The sequence below is a fragment of the Grus americana genome, chromosome 29, assembly GCF_028858705.1.
Source record: "Grus americana isolate bGruAme1 chromosome 29, bGruAme1.mat, whole genome shotgun sequence".
Lineage (NCBI taxonomy): Eukaryota > Metazoa > Chordata > Aves > Gruiformes > Gruidae > Grus > Grus americana.
The window spans coordinates 3,209,443-3,226,642 of NC_072880.1; the positions used below are offsets into that span (position 1 = coordinate 3,209,443).

Sequence of the window (17,200 nt, forward strand, 5' to 3'; positions counted from 1 at the left end):
AGGCCGTGCCCGGCGCCAAGATGGCGGCGGCGCGCTGCGCTACGCGGCGCCCCTGCCCAAGATGGCGGCGGGGGGCGGATACGGAGTTCGCTTCCGCCCGAACCCGTCATGGCGGCGCGGCGGCGCCGTGCGCATGTGCGGGGCTCCATGGCGAGACAAGGGGCCGAGCGCGCGCAGGGCGGCCCGGCACGGCGAGGTAACGGCGGGGGCGGGCGGGGGGCGCCGGGACGGGCCCGGGGGCGCGGCGGGGCGGGGCGGGCCGGCCCCCCCCCCCCCCTTCCCCGGCCTGCGGGCCTCGGCGCTGGGGCCCAGCCGCGGCCGCCGGTAGGTGCGGGCCCGGCCGCGGCCCCGGGGCCCATCCGCCGCTGTCCCCGGCGGGGGTGCGGGCCCTCCCCTCCCCTCCCCTTCCCCGGCCCCCGGGATCCGCCGCCCCCCGCCGCCCTGCCCCGGGGCGCGGCCCCCCGCGCCTGTCACCCCCTCTGCCGCCGTCGCGGGCCTGTCACCCCCTCGCGGGGGGTCCCGCCGCCGCTCCCCCCCCTCCCCCGAGCTGACACCCCCGTTTCCCGGCACGTCCAGGGGGGACCGGGACGGGCCCGGGGCCGCGGCGGGGGGCGGTGACACGGGGCTAAACCCCGCGGGGCGGCCGGTTCTGGGGCGGCGGGGGCCGGGGTGCCGCCGAGCGGGGCCCGGTGTCGGTGCCCGCCCCGCCCCGTTCCCGGTTCCGTGACCGGCTGCCGGCGGGTGACAAAGAACCGGAGGGAGCGGGGCGGCGGCGGCGGCAGGGCCGGCACGGGCGGGACCGGGGTCAGCCGGGGGTGTCGGGGAAAGCCGTGTCACCCGAGATGCGAAAGCGAAACGGGGGCTGACCGAAGATGGCCCCGGAGGCCCCGGCCGGTGTCGGGGTGCGGAGCCGGGCTGCCGGGCCCCAGCTTCGCTTTTCGGGGGGCGGGGGGGGGGTGTCCCTACGAGGGGTCGGTCCCTCCCCGGTGACAGCGGGGACCTGCCGCCGCCGGGGAGACGCCGCTCCCGGGGCTGGCGTCGGTCCGAGTCTGGCGCAGAGCGGCGGTTCCCCGGGAGGAGCAGGAGGAGGAGGAGGAGGAAGGCTGGGCCCGTCCCTGAGCTGCCGCCTCTGCTCCCCGCAGGGCTGTGAAGGCCGGGAGGCTTCATCTGCGACTGCTGATGCCTGACGGAGCGGAGCGATGAAGGGGTGAGCGGTGGGACCCCCATCCGGGTTTGGGGCTGTCAGGGGCAGCGGGTGATGCTGGGGATCCCTCACCCGCCTCCCCTCGCCCTTGCAGGCAGCAGAAAGCAGCCGAGACGGAAGAGGGAACGGTGCAAATCCAGGAAGGTGAGCGGGGACCCCGCCACCGGCGAGGGGGGGCACCTTGGGGTAACGCCGGACCCCGTCCTCGCCCCTGGGAGAGCGGGGAGACGGCTCTGAGCGCGCCCCGGGAGCCCCTTCCCCGTCCTGGGCTCCCCCCGCCACCCTCTTCTTGCCTTAAGGTGCAGTGGCCACAGGCGAGGATCCCACCAGCGTGGCCATTGCCAGCATCCAGTCCGCGGCCACCTTCCCCGACCCCAACATCAAATATGTCTTTCGCACAGAGAACGGCGGGACGCAGGTACGCAGATGCCGAGGGGGGCGGGGGGTTCGGCCCTTACCGGAGCACCCGCTGGCACCGGAGGGCGAGCAGGGAGGGGAGCGTCACGGCCCGGATGCCGGGGTCGGCCATGGGTGGGCTGAGCCGCTGCCGAGCCGCCGGTCCCCGCAGCCGCGGCTCTCTGGGCAGGTGATGTACAGGGTGATCCAAGTGGCGGACGGACAGCTGGATGGACAGACGGAGGGCACCAGCGCCATCAGCGGCTACCCCGCCGCGCAGTCCATGACACAGGTGGGTGTCAGCGCCGGGCGGGAGCGGGGCCGTCCTCGGCGCGCTGTCCCACCGCGGGCACCCGCTGTCGTCCCTCCCCTGCAGGCCGTCATCCAGGGCGCCTTCACCAGTGAGGATGCGGTGGAGACGGAGGCCACGGCCACCGAGACTCACTACACCTATTTCCCCACCACGGCCGTGGCCGACACCAGCACCTCCGCCGGCGCCGGGACCACGGCCACTGCCGTCGTCACCACGCAGAACTCGGAGGCGCTCCTGGGGCAGCCCACCCCCACGGGTACGGACGTGGCGGGGAGGGTGGGGGGCATCACGTCCCTGTCCCTCGGGACCCTTCGGGGCATTTCGGGGGCCCCCCCAACCTGACCCCCTCTCTTATTTTGGGCCGTTCAGGGCAATTCTTCGTGATGATGTCACCCCAGGAGGTGCTGCAGGGCGGCGCGCAGAGGTCCATCGCCTCCCGTGCCCACCCCTACTCCCCGTGAGTACCGGACCCCTCCCCAGCTCCCCCCGGGCGCGGGGGTGTCTCAGTGACGCCAATGCAAAGCGGGGGGATGGGGATGGGATGCAGCCGGATATCTGACGGCATCGCCGGACCAACACCGCCGCTCTCCCCCCAGGAAGTCGGAGGCGCCACGGGCCACCCGGGATGAGAAGCGCCGGGCGCAGCACAATGAAGGTAAAAGGCTCTTCTGGGGAGGGCTGTAATTAGCTGACACCCCCACACGCGTGCTCGCTGGAGGTTCGGGGACCCAGTGCCCGGCTCGGTGCCCGCCGGGGGTCTTGGGACGGTGCTGACACCCGTCCCCCACCCTCTCCCCGCCGCGCAGTGGAGCGCCGGCGCAGGGACAAGATCAACAACTGGATCGTGCAGCTCTCCAAGATCATCCCCGACTGCTCCATGGAGAACACCAAGTCGGGGCAGGTAGGGACCCCCCTGCCATCACCCTGGGGGGGCTGCGGGGCGAGGGAAAGGCTGGGTGGGGTGCTGGTGCCCCCCCATGCTCACCCCCTGTCCCCCTGCCCCAGAGCAAGGGCGGGATCCTCTCCAAAGCCTGCGACTACATCCAGGAGCTGCGGCAGAGCAACCACCGCCTCTCTGAGGAGCTGCAGGGCCTCGACCAGCTCCAGATGGACAACGAGGTCTTGCGGCAGCAGGTGAGGTGGCCGGGGGGGGCCCTATGGGGTGCAGGGTGGGCGGGGGTCTGTGCTCAGCTTCACCCCACCTGTGTGTCCCCCCCTGCCCACGCCAGGTGGAGGATCTGAAGAACAAGAACCTGATCCTGCGGGCGCAGCTCCGCCAGCACGGTGTGGAGATCGTCATCAAGAACGACAGCCACTGACGGGGACGGCGGGGACGGGGACCGGCGGCGGGACGGGGGTCCTCCCTAACACCCCCCCCCCCCGCCCCCCGGCAGTGAGCACCTCCCCAGCGTGACATGAGGACCCTCCCGTTTGGTTTGTGTCCCCTCCGTCCCCACCCTTTGCCCCCTCCCCACCGTGTCCCTCCCTCTCTCACATCCCCGTCCCCTGCGCTTCGTGCACACGCTCTCGGCCAGGCGGGCGCCGGCCCCGCTGGCCCCCCAGCACTGCCTCGGTCTCCTGGACCCCCCCTTCCCCACGGGACACCCCCTACTCAGGGGACCGTCCCCTCCCTGGGGGGCCGCCGCACCTCTCGCCTCTCCCTGCCGACCCCGGGCAGCCGCTGGGGGTGTGGGGGTTCCGGGGTGCCGCGGACCTCCCCCCTTCCCTGCCCGCTGCGGCTGGCCCGGCCTGGCACGGCCAGACTTTTTTTTAAAACTCTCTGAATTTAAAATGCGAAAATAAATAAAAATAGTGATTTGTTTTTCCAGGTCCTACAGTTTATTCCCCTCCTCTCCCGCCCCAGCACCCTTCCTGCCCCCTCCTGTCTTGTTGCACCCCGGGGACCCCCAGGCGCTGGGGTGGTGGCTCCCAGGGACCCCCCCCCTTCCCTCCTGTGACACCCCCCCCACTGCAGGGACCCCCAGTCACCCCGTCCCCTGGGCTGGGGCCTAGTGTCCCAGTGATCTCACTGTGCTGTGATGTCACTGCGCGCTGATGTCATCATGCCGTGATATCCCTGTGGCGGGACGGCTCCGGGGGACGCTGGGGTCCCGGGGACCGCGCTGGGAGCCCTGAGGAGGCCGCAGGCCCCGTCGCTATGGCAACGCTCGGGTCCCCGCCTGAGGGCCGCCGCGAGGGCCGCAAAGCGCGCCCATTGGCCAGAAGTTAAAGCGCTCTCTCTGATTGGTCGGCAAGCCTCGCCCTCTCCACACCTGTCGCGCGCGCGGCCCCTTCGCCTCAGCCAATCAAGGCGGAGCTGTGGGGCCGAGTCAGCCAGTCACCGGAGCGGGGCGCGCCCCTTCCTTGAGGAGACAGGCGGCGCGCCCAATGGAGCCGGGGAAGGGGCGGGGCTCCCGAGCACCTGGCCGAGGGGCGTAACCCCGTTGGCCCGGCCCCAGGGGGGCGGTCCCGTGGGCGGGGCCTACCTGGGCGGGGCGGGGCCGCACCTGAGGCGGGCGGGGGTGCGCAGTGCGGCGGTGGCCATGGCGGGAGCGGTGCGGTGGGGCGGCCCCGGGCCCCGGCCCCTGCTGCTGCTGCTGCTGCTGCTGCTGCTCGGTGTGGCGGCCGGTGAGTGCCCGGGACGGGCGGGGGGGTGGCCGGCCGGCCAGCCAGCCACGAGGGGTCCGAACAATGGGCCAGCCGGTGCCCGGGGCGGCGCCGGTACCGGGCGGGGCGGTGGATCCCCGGGGCGGGGGGGGGGGCAGCGGATCGCCCGGAGGGGGCCGGGACTGGGCGGCGGCGGGTCGCTCGGGGGGCGCCGAGGCGGTGCCGGTACCGGGGGGGTCGCGGTGCTGCCGCCCGGGACGGGGCTGGTGGCGGGCGAAGGGCGGTGGGCTGCCGGGGAGGGGTGCGGGTACCGGGGCGTGCGCCACCCGCCGTCCCCGCTCACGGGAGCCCGGGTTGTAGCGGGGGAGACGGGGGGGGGGGGAGAAGATCCCGGGGGGCCCCGGTGCCGCCGTACACCGCGATAACGGGCTATTAATAACCGGCGGCGTCCGCCCGCCTCCCGCGGGACCTCCCGCCCCGGGGGAGCCCCAAACCCGGGGACACCCCGGTCCCGCCCGTTATTTACGGTTTGCGGGAGCACGCGACCCGGTCACCCCGCCTGGGGGGGGCACCGGCCCCGGGACCCCCGGGAGGGGGGGACACAGGAACCGGCCCCCGCTTTTGGTGACTGCCGCTGGCCCCGTCCCAGCAGCTCCGCTCCCGCCGAGCCCGCCGCCGCCTTCTCGACCACCGCCGGTAACGTTGGGGGGGCTCGGGGTGCCGGGGGGGGCTCGGCGGGGCCGGCAGCGGGGGGTGCGGATACGGCTGCACTTCCCGGGGCCGGAAACCCGTGGTGGCAAAGCAAAACATCCCGGCCGACGGCTAACCGCCGTCCTCGTGCCACGGGCTCCGGCCAAGCCCCCGCCGGCGGTGGGCAGGGGTGTCCGTGTCCCGCTCCCCCCATGGCGCTGGCACCGGCCGGTGACATGTGTCCCCGGTTAATGAGTAGCCGGTGTCGCGCCGCCGGCGCTCCCAAAGGCCAAAGTTACGGGGTTCGTCACTGCGAGTGGGCTGGGCCGGTGTTGGTGGCCTTCCTGTCCCCACCGTGACTTCCCCTCCATTGTGCTGAAACAATCCCAGAGCGCGTTGGGATTAACCCGATCCCGGCTGACTGGGACCCCAAACCGGCAGCGCCTGTGTCCCGGACGGGACCCCTGCCCTGGGGACCCCCTGCGGGGCATCACCTTTCTGCCATTTCTGCCCCAAATCCACCCAAACCAACCCCAAATCCTTTCGATTCCTCCCCGAGCCATGGGGTGGTTCCAGACGCGGCCGCCACGGGGGACCGACAGCGTTCCCGGCCAGCACCATGCCACCATGCCGGCTATCGGGAGCGGGGCCAGGCCCTGTGTTGGGAAGCGCTCCCTGCTTGGGGACACCAGATGCCCCGTTCCCTCCCCATTTCACCCTAAAATCGCTATTTCTGTTGCCACCCGCCTGCATTTCCCTTGGCGGCGGTTCAGGGCGCAAAGGTGCGGGAGGGTTGGGGATGAGGCTGTGCCACTTCCCGGTCACCTTCCGCCATGCCGTGACTCACCGGCCGGCATCACCGCTTTCCCCAGACCCCAAACCGGGAGCCAAGGCGGCTGCACCGGGAGGCGCCGGCTTCGAGCGGCCTCGGGGACGAGGGACACGGCCGGGAGCCAGGACCGACAGTGCCAGCCTGTGTTGCCGCCACCGTGCCCAACCGCGGCCTGGCAGTGGCGATGGCCGCGGGGAAGGGAGGCGACACGCGTGTGCAGGCCATGACGAGGCGTGTGCGCACGTGCGTGGGGATGCGGGGGGGGGGGTGTGTGCGTGTGTGCGCAGAGGGCAGGGAGCTGCGAAACGCCCCGGCCAGTTTCCTGTGAAACCAGGCAGAAACCGGGCAGGGCGGGAGGTGACGTGCCAGTGCGGGCAGCGCCCAGAGCAGGCAGGACGAGATTTTCCGGCTCCCGGGCCTGCGACACGCCGGGCAGCACGGCACAACATGCCGTCACCCCTGCCCTGGGGATCGTCACCGTGGCCTCGGGGCTCCCGGTGACCTCCCTGACCCGGCCGCGGCCTCCGCTGCTCCCCGCATCCCATCGCTGGGGCCCCCCCCCCCCGGATTTCTCAGCCGTGTCCTTTTCCCCCCACAGTGTCACTCGTGGGAGCCCAGGTCACCTCTGAGACCAAAGAAGTGCCTGAAAACAAGCGTGAGTGCCCGGCTCCGGCCCCAGCACCCCCCGGCTCACCGACAGTCCCCCCCACCCCGATATCCTGGGGGGCCACGGCCGAGCCACATCCCCTGGCGCCTCCGGTGCTGCAAACGGGGTTCGCCCCGAGGTCCCCAGACCCCCAGTGGACGCGGCGCCCGAGGCCCAGGGTGGATCTCCCACCTGGGGCTGGACTGGGGAGGGTCGGGGGCTTCCCGGTTTGGATTGCCACCCACCACGGCACACGAGCGCGGCGCTGCTCCGGTGCGGCGGCACGCGCCTGCAGCGTGGCTCTCTCCCGGCAGCCGCCGACATCCCCTGCTCAGCGTATCGGTCCAGCTGGAACAACCCCCGCATCGAGTGGAAGTTCCAGAAGGGCTCCTCGCTGGTCCTCTTCTACTACGGGGGAGAGCTGACGGGTACGTCCCAGGGACCCCCCGGCTCGGGGCATCCCACCAGTCCGTCTGTCCATCCCAGCCGGTTCCCAGCCCTGTCTCCTCCCTCCCCTCGGCAGAACCGTACAAGAACCGGGTCCAGTTCTCGCCCACCACCATCCACTTCAGCACGGTGACGCGGCAGGACACGGGGAAGTACATCTGCGAGGTGGTGGGGGACAGCAGCCAGATCGCCAAGTCGGAGGTGAACCTCATCGTCCAAGGTGCGGCCGCCCCCGAGGCCCCCGCCCTGCTCGTCCGTCCCGGGACCCCCCCTTCTCGCCCCCCTTCTCGCCCACCCCCGGGGAAAGGACGCTGGCACCGCCGTCCCGTGCCCTCGGAGCGCGCTGCCCCTCCCCGGCGCGAGCCGTGCCGTGCCGGCGCCGACGCCGCGCTGCTCTCCCGCAGTGCCGCCCTCCAAGCCGGTGGCCCACGTGCCCACCTCGGCCACCATCGGCAGCAAGGCCGTGCTGCGCTGCACCGAGACGGACGGCTCGCCGCCCCCCACCTTCCGCTGGTACAAGGACAGCATGCTGATGCCCACCGACCCCAAAACCAGCCTGACCTTCAGGAACTCTTCCTACACCCTGGACCCCGCCACGGGGGAGCTGGTGAGCACAGGGGTGCTCCAAACTTGGGGACACCCCCCCCAGCCCTCCCCCCCAGCCCTGCTCTCATCTCTCCGCTCCCGTCCAGATCTTTGAGCCCCTGAGCGGCTTCGACACCGGTGACTACTACTGCGAGGCGACGAACAACGTGGGCTCCCCCCAGAAATCCGACGTTATCCACATGGAAGCCAGTAAGGAATGACAGCGGGGGCCGGTGCCGCGCATCCCCCCCAGCCCCGGCGTGGGGCTTTTCCGGGCTCTGCCCGGCACAGGTCGTGTTTTGGGGGATGCCGGTGCGGGGCGATGCCAGCGCCCCTTCGCCCTTCCAGGTTCAAAGATATTAATTAGCTGTGATGTTAACGACCCTGCTCAGAGGTGGGTTTGTGCCAGGGCCCCCCCCCCCCGGCCCCTCTCCCACCGGGATTTCTGTGGGACGGTGCTGAGCTGAGGGTTTCCGTGCCGGGGTCCAGCCGCCGCGCTCTGACGTCCCGGTCCCTCTCTTTCCAGGTGAGGTCAACGTCGGCGGCATCGTGGCCGCGGTCGTGGTGCTGCTGATGGTGCTGGCGCTCGCAGCCTTTGGCGTCTGGTTCGCCTACAGCCGGGGCTACTTCAGCAGTGAGTACCGCGCCGGGAACTGCTCGCCCCAGTGCCCCCCGGGCCCCCCACCCCCCTAAAACCCCTTTTCCATTCCTTTTATTTCAGAGAGAAAAGAGTAAGTGAAGCCGTAACACCGCTGCCTCCCTCCCGGCTGCCTCCTGTTCCTCCGCCAGCGGGGACGGGTGGTCTCTTCCTCCCCCAGCCCCTGCCCGTGGGCTGGGAAGGTGCCTCGGGTGTCACCGGGTGCTCAGGGTGGGGACGGGATGGGGGGGGGTCGCTCCGGGCAGCGCGATGTCTCCTAACGCCTTGGCTTTCTGCAGCGCCGCCGGCAAGAAGGTGATTTACAGCCAGCCCTCGCACCGCAGCGAAGTGAGTGAGGGGCCGGGACGGGACGGGACGGGCGGGTGGTGGCGGTGCCACGCGGCTTGGGCACCTCGCGGTCCCCAGCGTCCCTCGTCCCTGCTGGGGCCCCTCGGGGACCCTGACCCGCTCTCCCTGGGGACCCGCACCCCGCGTCCCCGTCCCTCCCGCCGCCGCTAACGTCCCCGTTGTGCCCGCAGGGAGAGTTCAAGCAGACGTCGTCCTTCCTGGTGTGACCCTGCTCCCGCGCCGCCACCTCTTGTACATGTTCCCGAATTACTGTAGCTACGCCGTGATTTTAACTATTATTTTTTTTAAGCGTCACTCGGTGCCTTTGCAGTCACCTCAGATGGTTTTGGGGGGGGGGGGAGGTCTCCTGTCCCCCCCCACCTTGTCCCCTCCCCAGCAGGAGCCGGGTCGTGGCTGTGTCCCTGCGCAGGGACTGCCGCCCTTTGGGGATGGGGGGGGTCCTCCGCCGGGGCTGCTGTAACCCCACAACCCCCCCCAGCTGTCCTGGGGGGTGGGAGCCCATCTCCCCAGCACCAGTCCCAGCTGCCTACTGGTCCCAGTTGTCCCCCCATACTGGGGGGGGGGCTGGACTGGGCCTGCGAGCGCTGCTGGAAATAAATAAACCTGTGTCCTTGTACCCAGCGCCTGGTGCCTTTTCCTGGGGGGGGGGGACACGAGTCGGGGATGGCTCTGCCCCCCCCCCCCACCTGCTTTTGGGGGCTGCGGGGGATCCCGGGGACGTTGGGACCCCAGGGTGACACACAGGCCCCCCCCCACCCCGGCGCAGGCGGCAGAGCCCTTCCCCACCGTCAACGTAACCTTTATTTAGTAACTGCTTCGCCTTTTCTCCCCCCAAATCAAGGTCAAGACCGCGGGGTGCCCTGGCGACAGCGGGGCTTTGGCGAGCCAGTCTTTCGGGGGGGGTAGCCTTCCTTCCCCTTATATATATATAGATTAGTCGCACTATATATATATATACGTATGTATATGTATCACCTGGCCTCAGCGCAGCGAGGGGGGGCAGCTGGGGCCGCGCGTTAATAGCAGAGCTCTACGTTAGCAGCAGCGACGGGCTCGAGCGGGGCCGGGGGGGCTGCCCAGCCCGGGGGGACGCGGCACCGCAGCCGTGTCCGATTATCGGTGACGCCCCGGTGTGTGTCCCCCCCCCCAGCCCGGAGTGGGGGGGGGTGGTGCAGGGAGGAGGGCCCGGCTCTGGGGGCACGGGGGGGGCTGGGGCGGGGGGGGCTTCTCCTGCCTCAGTTTCCCCCACTGAGTGTGCGATGACACGGGGGTGCCCCCACGGCCCCCAGTGGTTTGGGTGCTGTGGGGCTGGGGGCCGTGGGGAGGGCAAAGGGGGTGCAGGGGGGAGATGGGCTGGGGGGGGGCTGAGCCTTCCCAGGGATGGGGGGGTCCCATGAGGTCGGGGCTTCCCACTGCCAGCCCACACATGCAGCGAGCGGCTCGGGTCTCAGCCCCTCCCGGCTCACTGCGGGGGGGTCGGGCAGGGAGACGCCTCCTGGCTGGTGAGAAGGGGGGTCCCCAGCTGTCCCCAGGACTGGAGGTGGCCGTGCCCCCCCCCCAGGACAGCATCTCCCAGCAGGATCGTGTCCTGCGGCGGGGCCAGGGTCTCTGGCCGGTGACAGCAGAGCGTGAGGTGAGGGGGGACAAGGACAGCCCTGTCCCCGGGTGGGCTGGGGGGGGGACACAGCCACGTGGGCGGGTGGGCGAGCACCCATGGGGGTCCCCGAGGGAACTGCCTGGTGCCGCAAGGAAAATGGCTCAGGAGGACGGGATGGGGGGGGGGAGCCGGTGGCACCTCCGGGGGCCGGTGGCACCTCTGGGAGCTGGTGGCACCTCCGGGGGCCGGTGGCACCTCCGGCGGCGTCCCGGCGGGCGCTCAGACGTTGCTGATGCGGACGCTCAGGGGTGCTCCCTCCCGTTCCCGCTCCGCCGCTTCCCGCAGGGACTCCTCCAGCTTCACCTTCTCGGGGTCCCCAAACCGGACGGTCTCGTGGAGGCAACAAGGCGCCGTCACCTTCACCACCTGATCGAAGAGGCTGAAGTCGGCCACGTACTTGCCGCTGGCCGAGAGGGAGATGGCCGGCGTGAACTCGTAGCCCCAGAGGATCTCCTCGGGCAGGTAGGACGTGCGAACCTGGCACGTGGCGCTGGTGGACTCCACGGTGCCGCTGAGGATGACCACCAGCTCGAAGTCGCCTTCGCCCGTCCGTAGGGCCACGTCCCGGAAGGGGCTGGCGTCGTCCACCACGTGGTAGAAGGTGAGGGGCAGGATGAGGAAGGGGCTGTCGGAGGAGGTGTCCACCTGGAAGTCCACGTTGACCTGGTTGAGGCGGACGCTCTCGCCCTCCTTGGTGAGGTGGGTCTGGAGGAGCTTCCCCGTCACCTGGCAGCCGATGAGGAGGCTCTTGCGCATGTTGGCCACGCGGATCATCAGGCAGGTCTTGCCGTTGTGTTGGGCCACCACTGCGTTTTGGCTGAACTTGATGGTTTCGGCGCGTTTTTTGGGCCGGGCGATCTTGGCCAGGAAGGTGCCGGTGATGAAGATCTCCATGATGGTGGTGAGGACCAGCTGGGTGATGAGCAGGACGATGGCGAGGGGACATTCCTCGCTGATGTAGCGGAAGCCGTAGCCGATGGTGGTCTGGGACTCCAGGGAGAAGAGGAAGGCGCCGGTGAGGGTGTGCACCTGCATGACGCACGGCGTGTGGTTGGCCGGCGGGTCGAACTCCAGCAGGTCCCCGTGGACCACGGCCACCAGGTACCAGATGACGCCGAAGGCGAACCAGGTGCCGGCGAAGGTGGCGGAGAAGAGGACCAGCTTGTACCGCCACTGCATGTCGATGAAGGTGGTCCACAGGTCCTTGAGGTACAGGAAGCGCTTGTCGGCGATGTGCTCCATCCGCACGTTGCTGCGGCCGTCCTTGGTCATCACCCGGCGCCGGCGCAGCCCCGAGCCGATGAGCGGGCGGCTGTCGGTCTGCGTGGTCTGGCTGTAGTACACCTTGGTGGCCGACGTCATCTGGAAGAGGAGGCGATGGGGGGGTGAGGAGGGGGGGAGTGCTGGGGATGGGGCGGGGTGTGGAGTTGGTGGGGAGAGGGATGGAGAAGGACGGACGGATGAAGACTGACAGATGGAGAAGATGGAGGGAGGGAGAAGATGGATGGGTGGGAAGACGGATGGAGAAGGATGGATGGATGGAGAAGACGGATGGATGGATGGATGGAGAAGACGGATGGATGGGTGGATGGGCGGATGGATGGATGGATGGAGAAGACGGATGGATGGATGGAGAAGACGGATGGATGGATGGATGGATGGAGAAGGATGGATGGATGGATGGAGAAGACGGATGGATGGATGGAGAAGGATGGATGGATGGAGAAGGATGGATGGATGGATAAGGATGGATGGATGGATGGAGAAGACGGATGGACGGGTGGATGGGCGGATGGATGGATGGAGAAGACGGATGGATGGATGGATGGAGAAGGATGGATGGATGGATGGAGAAGACGGATGGATGGATGGAGAAGGATGGATGGATGGATGGAGAAGACGGATGGATGGATGGAGAAGGATGGATGGACGGATGGAGAAGACAGATGGACGGGTGGATGGGCGGATGGATGGTGTGTGGTGAGAGGATGGACGGCTGAGCAAAGGAATGGCCGGACCCGAGGGATGGGTGGAGGGGCAGAGACGATGGATGGGGGGTGAGGACCGAGGTTTGGTGGTTGCGTGGATGGGACGGAGCTGGGGGGGGCAGGGTAGGTGGAGAGGAAGGACGTAGGGGACACGGAGAGATGTGGGGGTGCACTGGGGCACAGATGGGTGGACGCTATGGGGGGGCACCCCCCTTCCACCTGAGGCCGGGAGGATTCGTCTCACGTCAGGGGGGCCCTGGGGGGGTCTCAGGCAGAGCCCCCCGTGCTGTCCCCAGGCCGCGTGGGGACACGGGACACGCAGGGGACCCCGGCCTGGCTGTGGAGACCTGACAGACTCGTGGCACCTCAGCGACGGGGGACGCTATCGCTCCCACCCCTCCTGCGGCCTCTGTCTGTCCGTCCACCCATCCGTCCATCCCTCTACAGCCACATCCACCCGTCCGTCCGTCCATCCCTCCACCTGCCCGCCCGTCCCTCTGTCCCCTCCGTCCCCCGGCAGCTCCCCCCTCAGCCCCGTGGAGGCACCGGGCGTCCCGGCCGGGCGGGAGGAAGAGGAAGAGGATGAATGGGAGGTGACAAACGGCCGATGGCAGTGCCGGGCGCGTTTCTGTCCCCGTCCCCGTCCCCTGCCAGTCCCGGCCGCCGCCGCCGGCACAGAAAAGGCCTTTCAGCCCCCGCCAACGTTTGGCCCCGCCATGGTTTCCGCCACGGATGCAGCAGGGCACCGTGCCGGGGACACCGGGGACACCGGGGACACGGTGCCACCATGGGGGGTCTCCTTGGAGCCCGGTGTCCCTGCGCTCGCCAAAGCCGGGGGACGCGGGTGGCACTGCCACCGTCCCACTGCGCCGCGTCCCCTCCCGGCAAAAGGCCCTGCCAGGGGGTGTGGGGGGACACCGGGGACACCGGGGACCTGCCCCATCCCAGCTGAGCGGTGCGGGGTCCCCAGAGCCACCGTGCCCCCGGAGCTCTGCCCACGCCGGGCAGCGACCGGCAGGTCCCCAGGGGGGCACGGCGGTCCCCAAAGTCCTCCTGCTCTGCTGGGGTCCCTTTGCCCTCCTCTTTGGGGTCCTGCACCCCCCCCCTTGGGGGTTTTCCACCCCTGCAGGGTCCCTGCACCCCCTTTGGGGGGGGTCTCTGCACCCCCCAGCGTCCCCCACACCCCTCTTTGGGGTCCCCACGCCCTGGTTTTGGGGGTGTCCACACACCCCAGGGTCCCCCACACCCCTCTTTGGGGGGTCCCCACACCCCCCCTCGGGGTCCCTGCCCTCCCCCCCATTTTCAGGGTCACTGCATCCCATAAAGCCCCCGTCAGGGGCTGCGTGCCCCCCGGCCAGGCTCCCGCGCCCGGACACAGGTTGTGACAAGCCGGTGCTTGTTCCTGGCGTGGGGACGGTGCCCGCGGGCAGAGCCGCTGCGGCCACGGCCGGGCCGGTTACCCATTAACCCCCCTCGCCCCCGTGCCTCGGTTTCCCCCCGGCGACGCTCGCCGCTGGGGGTGAATGCAGGGGTCCAGCCCCAACCTGGGGGTGCGGTGCGGTACGGGGGGGGACACGGGGACACGTCCCCCCTCGCCGCGTCCCGCTGGCACCACCGGCCCGGGCGCTGTTCCCATGCCCGCACGGTGCCAGCCATGGCCGGGCTCCCCGCCAGCGGCATCCCCCCCCATCCCGAAACTGGGGCACCGGGCTCCACGATACTGGTGGCAACTGGGAATGGGGGTGATGGGACCCCCTCCCCAGGTGGGGTCGGGATGGTGGGGGGCCACGGCGTGGGGCGGGTCCCATGGGGCTGGGGGTGTGGGGCGGCCGCGCAGGGCTGGCGGGGGGGGGGGACGGACACGGATGACGGGGACAGTGGGGCCATTGTGCGACCCGGAGGAGAGGCCTCAATGGAGCTGGCGGGGCACAAAGGCGCTTTGACGAAGCCCTTCGTTAGCATGCAGGGCCCCGCGCGCCCCGCCGCCAGCACGGCCCCCAGCGGGGGTCCCGGGGGGCCCCACAGCCCCCCGCCACCCACCCTGCTGCACCGGAGCCCCGGATGCCTGCGTCCCCCTCGGCACCCCCTCCTCGTCCTGCGGACACCCCCCGCATCCTCCCCTGCACCCCCCTATTGAGGCCAGACCAGTTTGAGCCCAAATTTGGGGCCGGTGACGGGGCCCCCCCGGGGGGAGGAACGTCCCCCTGCCCTTCACACTGCCACCCACACCCGGGAAACACGGGGGGGGGGGGGGCGGGAGCGGCCATGGGGGTGGTGGGGACCCTAATCCCCTCCGCAGCACCACGGGGGCCCCAAAACGATGATGGGGTTTTTTTGGGTTTTTCCCCCCCAGTGCTGCCCGCCCCTGGTCAGCCATCGGCGGAGGCTGCGGACTGGGGCAGAAAAAAGCCCGTTTGGGCCCTTTTTGAAGCTGCCCCCACAGCACAGCCAGTGGGTCCATGGGCGTGGGGCTCCCACGGGACCCCCGTGGCGCCGGTGCCGCCGATGCAGCAGATAAGGGTGGCGGGGGGCAGGCAGCGGGGCAGGCAGCGGGGCAGGCAGCGGGGCAGGCAGGGGCGTCCCCACGGCCACCCGGCTCCCAGGCACGGCCAGCGCGGCTCAGTCCTCCGTAGCCATTGGAGAAGCCATCCACGGCACCGGTAACTGCAGCCCCCCGCAACCGGCCCCATTAACCCCATTAACCCCCAGCCTGTTCGTTAACCCAGAGCCTCGTTAACCTGCAGCCTGTGTAGCTGACAGCCTGGCTAACCCACAGCCCAGTTAACCCACACCAGGGGTAACCCACAGCCTGGTTATCCTGCAGCCCGGTCAACCCACAGCCAGGTTAACGCACAGGCAGGTTAACCTGCAGCCTGGATAACCCACACCCGGGATAACCCACAGTCTGGGATAACCCACACCCTGGGATAACCTACATCTGGGATAACCCACACCCAGGATAACCCACACCCGGGATAACCTACAGTCTGGGATAACCTACATCTGGGATAACCTACATCTGGGATAACCCACATCTGGTATAACCCACACCCGGGATAACCTACAGTCTGGGATAACCTACAGTCTGGGATAACCCACAGCCCAGCTATACCAGAGTGGTTAATCCAACGTGGCTAACCCACAGCCCAGCTAATCCAGCGTAGCTAATCTGTGGCCCCACTAATCCACAGCCCAGCTAATCCAGCGTGGCTAATCTGTGGCCCTGCTAATCTGCAGCCTGGCTAATCCAGTGTGACTAACCCACAGCCCGGTTAACCCACAGCCCAGTTAACCCACATCCTGCTTAACCCACAGCCTGGCCGAGGCCACTAACCCAGAGCCCGGCGGGTCCCCACTTGCACTGTGGGGACTGGGGGGGGGGAACGGGGATGCTCCAGACCCCCCCACCAAATGCCCTTGAAATGCCCTGTCCCCAGGGACCCAAGCCCATGAGGGGCTGGGGGGGGGGATTAACCTCCTCTGGCGACTGAGACCATGCGGCATCATTACACCAGTGGGGAGACCCAGAAAGAGCGAGGTGCTGGGGGGGGAAGCTTTCTGGGGGTCGTCTGGTGTGGGGAAGGGGCCATCCCCGGGGTCTCAGGCCTCATACCCTGGGGGCTGTGGAGACATCTCGGGGCTCAGGGATGGGTGGCCCCGGAGATGCCTGGGGGGGGGAGCAGGGTGGGCTGCTGTGCCCCTCCGTCCTCTGTCCCTCCAGGTCCCCCTGCACTGAGAGAAGGGGGACACCCACGGGGAGGGGGGACAGGGGGATGTGGGACGTGGGGTACAGGGGAGGGGAGGACACGGGGACACGGGATACAGGGACATCACAAGGACATGGGGCCATGGGGACACGGGACACAGGGTTGTGGGGGTGCACGGGGCCACGGGGATGGGGGACCATGGGGACATGGGACACAGGGACATGAGATTTGGGGTCACGGGACACAGGGATGGGGGAGATGGGGACACAGGGATGGGGGGAGATGGGGACACAGGGATGGGGGAGATGGGGACACAGGGATGGGGGGAGATGGGGACACAGGGATGGGGGAGATGGGGACACAGGGATGAGGGAGATGGGGACACAGGGATGGGGGGAGATGGGGACACAGGGATGCAGTGCTATAGGGGACACAGCGATGGGGGGCCATGGGGCTCCGGGGACATGGGGCACAGGGGACACGGGGATGTAGTTCTACGGGGACATGGGGCTCCGGGGACGCGGGGTTACAGGGTCCCGGTACCCGGGGCGCTGCCAGGTGCCCACAGCCCTCGGGGCGCCCCGGAGGGGACGGGGGACCCCCGGCCCCCCCCCGGCCGCCCTTACCTTGCTCGGGGAGGGCCCCAGGGCGCCCGGGGTCCCGGCCTCGCTCAGCCCGGCCGCCGCCGGCTCCCCATGGGCTTTATGGCTCGGCGGGGCCGGCGGCGGCGGGACGGGACGGGCCCCCCCCCGCGTCCCCCCCCCGCGTCCCCCCCCCGGCCCGGGCCGCCTCGCCGGGCCCGGCTGGCACCGATTGGCGGGGCCGGGAAGGGGCCCGGGGCTGGGAGGAGCCGCCGGGGGCGGGACGGGGGTTAATGGGGTGGAAAACGAGCGGCCCCGCACCGGGTCACGTTACCGGCCACGGGGGGGGCGAGGGGACCCCGCCCGCAGCCACCGGCACCGGCACCGGGGAGGGTCCGGGCAGAGCCCCCACCCCCCCCGTCGCAGCAGCACCCACCGGGGCGGATCCCCCTCCGGACCCCCCCCCCGCCCCGAGCATCCTTGTGAGTGGGGGGGGGACACACAAGGGGACCCGCCAGAGCCGGGCAGGGGCTGGTGTCAC

At 70.1% G+C, this 17,200-nt stretch overlaps 3 protein-coding genes across 5 annotated transcripts; 2 read left to right on the forward strand and 1 right to left on the reverse strand.

Annotated features, from left to right (window-relative positions):
• Positions 1-77: 77 nt before the first annotated feature.
• USF1 (upstream transcription factor 1) lies at positions 78-3,740 on the forward strand. 2 transcript variants are annotated; one of them, XM_054806665.1, is made up of 11 exons: positions 78-196; positions 1,143-1,207; positions 1,299-1,348; positions 1,510-1,622; positions 1,791-1,892; positions 1,977-2,169; positions 2,283-2,370; positions 2,510-2,568; positions 2,720-2,814; positions 2,919-3,047; positions 3,143-3,740. In XM_054806665.1, the coding sequence occupies exons 2-11, from the start codon at positions 1,200-1,202 to the stop codon at positions 3,230-3,232; spliced, it is 927 nt and encodes a 308-aa protein (XP_054662640.1). In that variant the 5' UTR covers positions 78-196; positions 1,143-1,199; the 3' UTR covers positions 3,233-3,740. The 2 variants fall into 2 exon arrangements, with proteins under 2 accessions (XP_054662640.1, XP_054662639.1); XM_054806664.1 differs by having other exon boundaries at positions 79-196; positions 1,504-1,622.
• Positions 3,741-4,398: 658 nt separating this feature from the next.
• Positions 4,399-9,342, forward strand: F11R (F11 receptor). 2 transcript variants are annotated; one of them, XM_054806653.1, is made up of 10 exons: positions 4,442-4,541; positions 6,641-6,697; positions 7,003-7,116; positions 7,212-7,355; positions 7,540-7,742; positions 7,828-7,930; positions 8,247-8,354; positions 8,442-8,451; positions 8,657-8,705; positions 8,897-9,342. In XM_054806653.1, exons 1-10 carry the CDS (start codon positions 4,457-4,459, stop codon positions 8,930-8,932), a joined length of 909 nt encoding a protein of 302 aa, XP_054662628.1. In that variant the 5' UTR covers positions 4,442-4,456; the 3' UTR covers positions 8,933-9,342. The 2 variants fall into 2 exon arrangements, 1 of the variants encoding a protein (XP_054662628.1); XR_008574391.1 differs by having other exon boundaries at positions 4,399-4,529; positions 8,442-8,705.
• Positions 9,343-9,509: 167 nt separating this feature from the next.
• Positions 9,510-16,901, reverse strand: KCNJ10 (potassium inwardly rectifying channel subfamily J member 10). The gene is made up of 2 exons (XM_054806652.1): positions 16,705-16,901; positions 9,510-11,745 (listed from the first exon to the last, which is right to left on the reverse strand). The coding sequence occupies exon 2, from the start codon at positions 11,743-11,745 to the stop codon at positions 10,603-10,605; it is 1,143 nt and encodes a 380-aa protein (XP_054662627.1). The 5' UTR covers positions 16,705-16,901; the 3' UTR covers positions 9,510-10,602.
• Between the last annotated feature and the right edge of the window lie 299 nt (positions 16,902-17,200).